The sequence below is a fragment of the Equus asinus genome, chromosome 17 (genome assembly GCF_041296235.1).
Source record: "Equus asinus isolate D_3611 breed Donkey chromosome 17, EquAss-T2T_v2, whole genome shotgun sequence".
Lineage (NCBI taxonomy): Eukaryota > Metazoa > Chordata > Mammalia > Perissodactyla > Equidae > Equus > Equus asinus.
Genome location: NC_091806.1, coordinates 31,456,625 through 31,467,819, shown reverse-complemented (window position 1 = coordinate 31,467,819; position 11,195 = coordinate 31,456,625). Strand labels below are relative to the sequence as shown.

The 11,195-nt window shown below is 50.6% G+C and overlaps 1 protein-coding gene across 2 annotated transcripts; it reads left to right on the top strand.

Moving 5' to 3' along the window:
- Positions 1 to 804: 804 nt before the first annotated feature.
- LOC123275610 (proteoglycan 3-like) lies at positions 805 to 6,373 on the top strand. 2 transcript variants are annotated; one of them, XM_044750292.2, is made up of 6 exons: positions 805 to 1,053; positions 2,753 to 2,886; positions 3,335 to 3,645; positions 4,356 to 4,487; positions 5,319 to 5,430; positions 6,196 to 6,373. In XM_044750292.2, the coding sequence occupies exons 2-6, from the start codon at positions 2,826 to 2,828 to the stop codon at positions 6,252 to 6,254; spliced, it is 675 nt and encodes a 224-aa protein (XP_044606227.2). In that variant the 5' UTR covers positions 805 to 1,053; positions 2,753 to 2,825; the 3' UTR covers positions 6,255 to 6,373. The 2 variants fall into 2 exon arrangements, with proteins under 2 accessions (XP_044606227.2, XP_044606226.2); XM_044750291.2 differs by lacking the exon at positions 805 to 1,053 and adding an exon at positions 2,283 to 2,378.
- The last annotated feature ends 4,822 nt before the right edge of the window (positions 6,374 to 11,195 follow it).

Sequence of the window (11,195 nt, the reverse complement as noted above, 5' to 3'; positions counted from 1 at the left end):
AGAGTGTCTGGAGGTAACAATTTGGGTGTGTCAAAAAAAGCGAGGACTTGGGAGTCAGACAGAGTAGGGTCAACAAGTCACTTCTTATGAGTTGTGTAGACTTGGGCAAGTCATTCAACCTCTCTGAGCTTTTGTGGTAGATATATAGGCTAGAGATGGTAATACCAGATTGTAGGTGATTTTAGTGACTAAGTAGGATAATGGATGTAAAAGCCTGAATGAAGCATAACATGTGGCCCATGGTAGACCTTTAAAAATGTTATTTCCAGTTTTAAATTAGATAGGCAACACTGTGTTGACTGAGCAAGTCATTGGAATGACTTTTCCCAGGGTTCATATGCAAAGAAAACTGGGTCAATGCAGAGGAGGAGCAGGCTGTGGAGAAGGGAGGTGAGTGAGAGGAGGCAGAGGGAAGGCAGTCGTGAGTGCATAAGGAGCCTGTCTCTGGTTTAGAACTGTCTCTGACTTGCTGTGTGATCTTGGGCACCTGTTTAAGTGCTCTGAGATGTTGTTTCGTCATCTGTGAAACATGGACATTGAAAAGAAACAACACGTGCAAAGCTTGTCATGGTGCTGGTTCACGAGAGTAGTTGACCTTATTGGTCAACCCAACCACTCAGTGAAATGATGTCCCTGGCCTGGACCCTAAGAGGGGGGAGAACAATAAGGAGGAAGTCTAGTCCTCTATCCCCTCCTCCACTAAGAGATCTGAAGTTGGAAACCTAGAGACCAGGGTTTGGGGGCCCTGGAATTGGCCAATCCCCTCAGTCAGCTAGATAAGCTGAGGGTCTGGTCCGTTGGGCTGGGGAGATAACAGCCAGGACGGTTACTCTGCAATCAGGCCAAGAAGTGACCTCTCTGATACTTCTCCATTTGTAGGTCCCCTGGGAGAGCAGAAGAGAGGAAGGAATCCAGGCCTTTTCACCCTCTGAGTTACCTGTTCCTGGTGCCCTGAGAACTGGGGTCTGGGCTGGAATCTGAGGAAAACCAGGAGGTCACAGAGTTGAGTCCTCCATCCCAACAAGTCCACTAGCTCTTGGCAGTGATATCCAGGTAAGTCACTGTTTAGCACTTGCTAGTCTCTCCTTGGACTGCACTGAATTTGGCTGGAGCTTGGTTGATGAAAGCTGGGTTTGATATTTTTGCATTTTTTTTGACTTTTAAGAAAGATTGCATTGAAATATTGTTTGCCTTGACTACTGAATTCTGTAGTGTTCCCTTAAATCTTGCACTCGAGATGAATGCATCACTCACTTCCCCCTATTCCGGACCCTGTGGTGGCAGATGGCGGGAGGGAGATGGAGAGTGGGGTGGGATGGGGAAGCTGGTCCACCAATGTTTGAAGGACTCTGCATGAAGCTTTCCATTCAAGCTGTTGCCGCCTTGTCAGAAGATACGAGCTGAGTTTGGAAAAAATGTCATATTCTAGATAGTGATACTCAACTGGGGCCATTTTGCTCCCCAGAGGACAGTTGGAAATGCATGGAGACAATTTTGATAGTGATGACTGGGAGAGGTGTTATTGGCATCTAATAGGTAGAGACTGGGGATGCTGCTAAACTTCTTATAATTTACAGGGTAGCCCCCGACAACAAAGAATGGACTCCAAATAGTAAGAGTGCAAAGGTTGAGAATCTTGATCTAGATCCTCAGTGCAGAAGAAAGAGCATAGGTCTTTCACACATTAAAGGTGAGAAAGGGAGGGAGAGGGACAAGGAGAGTTAGGAAGGGAGGGAGGGAGGGGAGTCAGAGAGACAGAGGTTGTAGAGCCAAAAAGACTTCGAAATCCTGGTTCACCCGCTTCCAGTGAAATCTTGTCCAGTCACTTTCCCTCTTTGAATCTCACTTTTCATGTCTGTGAAGTAGGGATAGTCATACATTTTCAAGGGAATGAGATGAAAGTGAAGTTTCAGGGATGTGATGCATATAAAGGACTTGTTCTAGATAAGGGCCAAGGGGAGCTGAGGCTCCCTTCACTTCCTCTCTCCTCCTCTCATGGTCTCCCGGATCCCTGGATTCTCCACTCCATTTGTTGGGATATTGACCAAAGGGAGGCTGCTCCTGGGGTTAAGGAGCATTGTTCAGGCCGGGGCCCTTTAGGGGCACTAATAATAACTTTGCCTCGACAATAGACATCTGGGGTCTTCTCAATCACACCAGGGTGGATGCGTACCCACATATGGCAGTAGACCCCAGGAGGCAGGTCCCAGTAGAGAGCAGGGCTCATGGGGGAGGGGATTGAGCAAACTCCTGATCAGCTCCAATGCCCCACACCCCACACTGAGTCTCTTCCCACTTCCCCAAAAGCCCAGTATAAGGGCTGCCTCTGGGGCCCAGCAGCCCGAGACGCTGAGACCAGAGCCTTAGACTCTCAGGAGGTGAGTGCTCCCCTGGCTGCCCATGGAGGAGAGGTCCAGGGCTTGGGAGGAAGCAGAACCCTATCTGGCAAACACCTCAGAGGTCTGTCCTTCAGAGCCTAATGGCTACACTTCTTCCCTCTTCTTCTCCACTGTGAGTGAAATTGGCCCTGGTCCTGAGCAGACCTGTTCCTCCAGGGTCTGGGCTAAGTGTTGTTCCAGTGAGCAGTGATGGAGTTCTCAGGAAAGAGGGGACTTTTGACCTTGAGCTGACACCCCCACGTCCTTTCCCTGATTCTCCATCTCAGGGTCTGTTCACTGGATGAGAAGCAAGCTCTCTAGATTGCTCTTTAATAAACCAGTTAAACAAACTCTTCTTCTTTGCCGTGTGCCAGGGGCTGTGCAGACACACTGGACATCCCAGGGAGGCAAGGTGGAGCTGTGTCCCTGTCACAAGACTGAGTAGATATGAAATGCCCTCTGCTCCTGCCCCTTCTCCTGCTGGGGACAGTTGCTGCTCTTCATCTGGGTAAGTCCTCCCCTTCTCGTCTCATCTATATTTCTCTTTTCTCCTCTTTTCTGCACCCTTTTTGCACTGGTGGGGCCAAGGCCACAGCCTCCCCTCTTCAGTTGACCTAGTTCAACTCTGTTAAGATTTCTCCTGGACTCACAACTGTGACCTGAACTTTCTATCAGGGCTCCTTCACAAGGAAAAACCACCCACTCATGTAGGTGAAGGGCTTCCCACAGGTGCATTCTCCCAACTCAAAATACATACCTGTGGTGTCAGCTAGAAGTCAGGTTCTCATCCCTTTGTGCACATGACCCAAGAGTTCTTGCCTCACTTAACACCTCGGAGATCATTCCTGTCTTGTGGTCAGGTGGCATCCATAGGAAGGCTTGAGTGGGATCAGAGCTGTCCATGGCACTGGAAGAGGGGAGAACTCATCTGATGGCAAGTTACCTCTTCTTCCCAGAGAGTGATGACCCCCATTTGGACATCCGAGAGACACAGGCAGACTTGATGCAGGATGTGGAAGGTTCAGGGGAGCAGGAGGGAGAGTTGGCCCTGACAGAGGAGGTGATCCAGTCAGAAGGAGAGGAGGCTGAGGCTTCCACCAATCAAGACACCTTTGAGGATGACCAGGCCATGGAGTCGGACCCAGCAGCCCTAGGTGAAGACTTGCAGTGCCCCAGGGAAGAGGAAACAATTGAATTGCACCATCCGGGGTGCAAGACCTGCCGCTACCGCTTGGTGCGAACTCCTAGGAGGTTTAATCAAGCTCAGGTGAGTGGCAGGAAAGCTACTGTGGAGGACCTGGAGGAGAAGAAGAGAGTGGATTCAGCCTTCCATTCCATACTCATTTAGACTAGTGGTTATCAAAGCCTAATGTGTACCAGAATCTCCTAGTGAGATGAAATCTGTTAAAAAACAGATTTCTGGGCCCCTTACCCCAAATTTCCGATCTAGCAAGTCTTGGGTCGGGCCTAAGAGTTTGCATTTATACCACATTCCCAGGTGATGATGATATTGTTGCCTGGAGACTGCACTTTGAGAACCACTGATTTGGACGAAAGGCTTTGGTATTAGATAGACCTATGTTCAATCCTGGCTCTGCCTGTCAGTGGCTGTGTTACCTGGGCAAGTCACTTCACCTTTCAGAGCTTCAGCATCTTCATTTGTAAAATGGAGATACATAGTTCCAAGCTCCTAGACTTCTGGTGAAGTTTCCATGAGATAACACATGGAAAGTATTTAGAATAGTCCCTGGGTCATTGTAAATTCTCAATCAATGGGGGCTATAATGATTCTGAGTTTTATTATTATTTCCTGCAAGAAGTTCCTGACAACAGTAAAAGGAGCAAGCGATGAGACTGAGGGGGGCAAGTAGGTCCTGATTTATGAACTGAAAAGGGATGTAGGCTCTCTGCTGGAGACTCATGGACTTGAGTAAAAGGAGAGTGAATTCTTTACACCACCTCTTCTTGTCTCTGCAGAATGTCTGCAGGAGGTGCTACCGAGGCAATCTTGTCTCCATACACAGCTACCACTTAAACTATCGCCTCCAGTGCTCAGTCAGGGGTATCAACCAAGGCCAGGTCTGGATTGGAGGCATCAGGAGAGGCTGGGTAAGTGAGGGGCCAACTCCCAGGTACGGAAGTTCTTTCTGATCACCTTGAGGGTACACCTGCCTGCCTCAAGTCTTATCCCAGCAGCTGAGGTGACCTTAGGCAGGTGGGGATGAGCTGGAGATGGCTTGTACTGGCTCAGGAGAACCACTGATTATGCACATCTCTTCCCAACTCAATGTTCAGTGACTTCATGCTTGTAGCTTGAAATCTCCCATGGTGGATGAATTTACACCAAGGAAGTTGGCAACTGCTACAAGTCCCTCTGCCTTCTCACCTTCCCCCAGAGATGGTTGTTAAAGACTTACCAGCTCATCACTGGCATCACGAGATAGGTTCCATGCCCTTCTTGGTCACTTACTAGCTGAATGACTTCCTTGAGCCTCAGTTGCCCCATGTCAAAAATGGAGTCCTTCTTCTGTTAGAGTGGCTCTGGGATTGTGGATGAATAAGTGCCATCACATTTGCTACTCAGGTGTGGTCCATGAAGCAGTAGTATCAGCATCCCTTGGTAGCTTGCTTGAAATGCACAATCTTGGGCCGCACCCCAGACCTCCTGAATCAGAATCTGCATTTCAACAAGATCCCCAGGACATTTGTATACACAATGAAGTTTGAGAAGCCTACTCTGTGTGACGATGTCATTGCCTGCACTCAGGGATGGATCTCTAGGGTATCTGGCTTCTAGCCGGGTGAACAGCGAGAAGAGACTATACATATAGTGAGTGTCCAGAAAGGGATGCTTGGTGCTCGGTGGGCATTCTCCGGAGCCCGTGATTGTCTCTGTCTTCCTGGACGTCTGCCCTCTGACGCAGCCTATCCCTTCTCTAGTGCTGGCGCAGGAGATTTCGCTGGACTGATGGGAGCCGCTGGAATTTTAGCTACTGGACCTCAGGGCAACCTAGAAATGGGAGAGGCCGCTGCGTGGCTCTATGCACCAGAGGTGAGGGGAACTGAGCACCAGGGCAAGGGGAATGGGGGTAAGGTGACCTCTTACATACTGTCCCTTTGGGCTGTCTCAACACTCCTCCCCAAGCTCACACCCTCCCCGCAATTGGAGAGCCAATGTCCTCTCTGTGAGAAGGGCTGAGATGTAGGGAAGGATTTCTCAAAGCAAAACCAGGTGATGGGGTGTCCTGTGTGGGGGTTAGATGCGGGCTTTCCATCTTACGGCCTGGGTGGGGGTCCTTTCCCTCTTCTGATATGATGGCAACAGATGAGAGTAGCAGAGGTGAACTAAACTGTGGATGAGGGACTAAGGAAAGATGTGGGAATTAAGGATGGCTGACAGACAGTTCTCCAGCTTCCAACAGCATGGATGAGGGATGTGAGGGAGCTTAGTACAATGGCTAAGACCATAGGTGTTGGAGTAAGACTGCTGTGGTTCACATCCCGGCTCTGCCAATGGCCAGTAGAGACACAGGCAAGTTATTACCCCCACTATGCCTCAGTTTCCTCATCTGAGAAATGGGGATGAGCTAGCACCCATCTCTTGGAGTCATTGTGAAGATGAAAGCACTTAATCACCCTGCCTCCCTCACTGTGGGAGCTCAGGAAAAGTGAGCTGGTAGGGATGTGTAGGCAACATATGGCTGACTGATCACAGCCACAGCGGGCGAGGGAGGGTTGAGGTGCCTGAGAAGGGAAGGAGCGGGGCACAAGCCACACTCAGATGGGCAGCTGACCTCACTGTGCTCTCTACTGCCAGGGGGTCACTGGCGAAGAGCTCCTTGCAGCAGGCGTCTGCCCTTCATCTGCTCCTCCTAAGCCGTTGGCACGGAGACCCTGCCTTGAAGCCTCCTCACTTCACAGCATCCGGTCAGCCCCCTGGACACTGGCCTTGTCCCCTTGTCCCTCCTGGAAATAAAACCAGACTTCCCACAGCATTTCCTGACTCTTTTCTTCATCGCTCACTTTGGAGGACTCCCTGGGGTTCGAAACACCTGAAAGCCATCACTCCCGCAGGGTGGGGCTTTGAGGAAAGTAAAAGGTGGTGGAGCCTATAGGGCTCCCGGTAGGGGTGGGTGGGGGTGCGGAGGTTTTGGGCTGCAGCGCCACCTGGGGGCGGAGCATGGACTCCGGAGGACCCTTCTCAGCCCTGGCTCAGGCATTCTCACCCCTCCACCCCAGGCTCTGGGGGAAGATCCCATACGGTGGGGGGTGCGGAACTGGCCCTCCTATTTTGTTTGGGTTCAGTATGCGGGGTGGGGTGGGGTGGGGTGGGAGTGGGGTGGTTTTCCAAAACGAGCTGATCTTGCTGATTGAAGGATTGGGGTGGAGCAGTGAGATGCCATCTGGATAAGCATGTGGGAGGGAGGAGAAAGTAGTCTTGTCTGGGGGCAGCCTGTTCCTCTAGTCCTCTGTCTTGTTGGCCTCAGATACTGGCCCCTGTTTTCCATTCTTCCAGCCACTGTGGGTGAATTGAAAGGCCCCAACTTCTTCTGAGATCTGTTCCCCACTCCATTCCCAGGAGGGTGGCTGTCCTTCCCTCTCCCTCATCCACAGTCTACCTCCCTAAAGGGGCTACATTCTCAGGAGGGAGAGGTGCTTCCCAGCATTAGAGTCTTGGGGCCAGTCAGGGTATCTGGTAGCCTGTGGCTCCTATGCTGTGTCTACAGCCCCAGGCCTCAGCTTCTCTCCCTCATCCCTTGTTCTCTGACCCAGGGGACATAGAGAGAGAGCACTGTTGCTGCTCTTTACCTTGTTCGAGGCAGGATGCTTGGCTCCCGGTAGGATCTGGAGTTGATGCAGCAGGAGTCCAGATCTGAGACTGGGTATTAAGAGGGCAGACAGCCTTGGGTTGTGGGGAGAGAATGAGGGGTGCGCTCTGAGAAAGAAATACTTCTTTGGGTGTCGTTCTACATGGGGCACAGGGAGAAGGTGCAAATATTTCTGGAGATGCACGTGCACATGCGTGTATGTGTATTTGGGTGTGTAAGCGAGTCACTCTTTGTATACCTGTGTGTATCTGTGTATGTGTGAATCTGTACATGTAAATGTGCGTAAATCTTTGAGTCAGTGTGTATTTGTGTGTTGTTTGAGGGTGTACATTTTGTACATCTCTGTATTAATGGATAGGCCTGTGTGTCTGTGGACACCTATGAAGCTCTGGACCGTAAGATGCCTGAATCTGTGTGTGCACGCACGTGTGTACTTGGGTGCCTTTGGCCAGTATGTTTTGGGGTGTGTATACATGTTGGTGTGTGTCTGAGCACCCCTGTGTACAGGTCTACGTTAGTGTGTGAACACGTGTGTGCCTGTCCCAGCATCTGATGGGATGTGGAGTTTCAGGAACTAAAAGAACAGTCTCCCAGATGTGCTTTCTTATAAATGTTCTGGAGGTGGTGGAACAGGACAGGGCGGAGAACCCCAGGGGAAGCGGGTGGCGAAGAATCAGCAGGGCGGAGTTCCCTGAATATGAGCGGGCCTCTGAAAACGGGACCATGGGTCTTGGGCTTGCCATGAATCTCACCAATGCTTGACCTCAGGGACTGCTTCTGGTGAAGAGGCCTGTCCTCCACAGAGGGGTGTGTCCCTCAGCTTTGGTTGCAGATTGGGTCAGGAAGCTGCTAATCACAGCATGTCAGTCTCCCCAACGGCATGGAATGGGGGCTGCCTGGGGGTCAGGGCCCCATCCAGGTCCCTGCATTGCATACTGCAACAAGCGAATTCTTTTTCGTGTATGTGTGAAGAAGATTTGCCCTGAGCTCATATCTATGCTAATCTTCCTCTCCTTTGTATGTGGGATGCCTCCACAGCATGGCCCATAAGTGGAATAGGTCCACACCCGGAATCCTAACCTGCAAACCACAGGCCACTGAAGTGGAGTGTGTGGAACTTTAACCACTGAGCCACAGGGCCGACCCTGCAACAGGGTAATTCTTGACACTCTGCTTCTAAAAGAACAGTAGAACCTGGCTTTCAGGGGTGGGAGTGATAGGCAGTAAAGGAAGATCTGCATAGGGAGCTCTTGGACTGGTATTTCGGCTGAATGGCAAGACTCCACTTTACTCCTTGTTGGGGACTTGGTTCTAGCCAATCCTGGTCACCCACTGTCCTGCCAGCCAAGACTGGAGGTAGAGGGAGGGCAGGGAGAGGAGGGCTTAGACGTCTCCAGATTGAAGCTTGCTTGAGGCAGGCAAGGGTAGATAAGGTGTCCCTCAAATATCCAGCACTGTCTGTTATTGGGCTCAACTTCAACCATTATATATTCATTCCTTTGGTTGTTTAAGGCCTTGCAGTCTTGAATAGCCTTTGATTAAAAAGCAAATACTCTTAGGCGAAGAAACCCCTAAGAGCATTATCTCTTAATACGTCTGGGAGGTTGATTGGTAACTTGCCAAGAATGTGGTTTTGTGAGAAGGAACACAGAAGGCAAGGATGTGTGCCAGTGTCAGTGGGCATGGGGAGAGGGCAGTTGTGGAGAAGAGAAGCCATTGAAAAGGGGATAAGGAAGCAGAGAGTGCAATATTCACCATTTTTTCTTGCTGGGGACTGAGGTAGAGTGTGTTTCCTGGTATTCCTTGCATAAGTTGGGCTCTGCAGGGGCTGGCCCAATGGGTGAGTGGTTAAGTTTGTGCGCTCTGCTGCAGGCGGCCCAGTGTTGCGTTGGTTCGAATCCTGGGCGCAGACATGGCACTGCTCATCAAACCACGCTGAGGCAGCGTCCCACATGCCACAACTAGAAGGACCCACAACGAAGAATATACAACTATGTACCAGGGAGCTTTGGGGAGAAAAAGGAAAAAATAAAATCTTAAAAAAAAAAAAGTCGGGCTCTGCAGCATGCTACTGGGTGTGGCCAATGCAATGTGGGAGGAAATGATGTAAGTCTCTTCCAGACCTGGCCTTTAAATGACCTCCTATGATCTTCCTGTTCTCACTGTCCTTGCCACAGGGATCTGGGGGTCCCCGTGTCCCTGAAGGCATAGCTACCCGATGGAAGGGGCTGTCTGACCTGCTGTGTGTAGTAAACCTTGAGATTTCACAGCCTACTTGTTACTGCAGCACAACCTGGTTGAACCCAACACATATAGAAAAGAAGGTGCCCAGGAATGTCCTAATTTTTCCCGGACAGACATAGCACAGAAGTCAGGATCCCAGCCACCAGAGTCACAAAGCTCTGGGTCTGAGTCCCAGTTCTACATTTCAATTTTTTTAGCCTTACTAAGCCTCAGTTTCTTCTTCAATAAAATAAAAGTTGAGTTAGACAACACCTGTAATGCATTTAGCCCAATGGCAATGGCAGGTTGTCACTAAATGTTGGCTTTTGTGCAGAGTCATTAAGGAAGCAGTGTAGTGGTAGGAATGAGCATGGGTTCCAGTTTGAATTTCCATGTATTGCACATTTCTTCTTCTATGAAATAAGATTAATAACAAACCACAGCAAGCTCACCAGGGTTGGTGTGCAGGTCCATGTGATTATGTTGGTGACTGTGCTGAGGACACCAGGACGCAGGAGAGACAAGTTAGCTACTTTATTAGTACTGATGTCAATCCGAAGTCTAGCACACAGATGCGCTAACTTAGTTCAGCTGTGGGAGGACAGTGTCAGGCTCACACCCACGGGTTCAGGCCAGGAGGGGCTGATGCACCCACAGGAGGACCAGCCCAGTGTGGGAAAAGAGAGGGCTGGGGAAGGGGGTCCCTCCAGGACACCGCTGCCTCCATCTCCTCCTCACAGAACGTCCTCAGCCCCAGCCCAGGCTCCTGAGAGCTGGATTCACCGGGAATGCCTGTGGGCCTCCTGGTTGGAGAATGCAGTGCCGTCTTCATTGTCTGCTGATCAGATCTCCAGACAAGGCCTTATTCTGGAGGCTGCTCCTGGGGTGGTGTTATCCCACCATCCTGAGGATGGAGATGAGGGGTGAAGGCAGAGTCAGGGAAGCGACATGGGCCTTGTGTGTGGGAATCTTACCCCTTCTCTCCCTGCGGTGGGAGATCATTGGTGTTGGGCCTTTGCAAGTGCCCACTGCTTGATCGTCCCAAACTACTCCCAAAGCTGACCACACCCGTTTTCTCTGCACCTTTCTTCGAGGGGCCAGCCCTCATCTACAGTTAACTTCATTTCTGCTAAGTCCTCATGGTCATGCCCACACTCCAACTTTCCTGGAGGCTGAGTTACTGTGAAGCTAATGAAACCTACTTCAGGGTTAATATGTCTGTGACAGTTCACATTCCCACCAATAAAGAAGGAGAACCATGCATTTTGGACAAACTCCCAATAAGATTCTGAAATGCAGTACGGAATTGGAACCACAGGCTCTGAGACATCTGAGAGTGGCCCCCCCCCCAGGTTCCTGAAAGGGGTGACAGGAGAGAAGCTGGAGGGTAATGAGTGGTCTCCCCAAAGAAGTGAAGAAATGAAGGGTTCTTATCAGCCCTCCCACCTCCCTCAGGCTGTGGCAAACCTTCCTTCCTCTGAGGAACTTCCTCCGAAGTCCCTACATAAAATGTCACTGTGGGATGGAGAGAAGGAAGATCTGGGATTTGGGAATTCCTCAGGACCCAGGAAGACTTCTGGGCAGGTAGGTGCTTTCTGGTGTAGTGGAACTTATTCCAAGTAAATGTTCATCTCCTGGGAGGCATTTGGCCTGGGCTGGGAGGTTCTGGAGGGCTGGCTGGGATTGTGTGTGGCTGTCAGGTTGCAAGGGGGTCAGCAGGGACAGGAATTCTCATCCTCTGCCTGTCACATTCCTTCTGAGTTAT

Bases quoted from the DNA above. Each gene is read 5' to 3' on its own strand.
- LOC123275610 (XM_044750292.2), top strand. From the start codon at position 2,826: ATGAAATGCCCTCTGCTCCTGCCCCTTCTCCTGCTGGGGACAGTTGCT. The intron at 2,887-3,334 runs GTAAGTCCTCCC...TCTTCTTCCCAG, and splicing joins AGTTGCTGCTCTTCATCTGG to AGAGTGATGACCCCCATTTG. The intron at 3,646-4,355 runs GTGAGTGGCAGG...TTGTCTCTGCAG, and splicing joins GGAGGTTTAATCAAGCTCAG to AATGTCTGCAGGAGGTGCTA.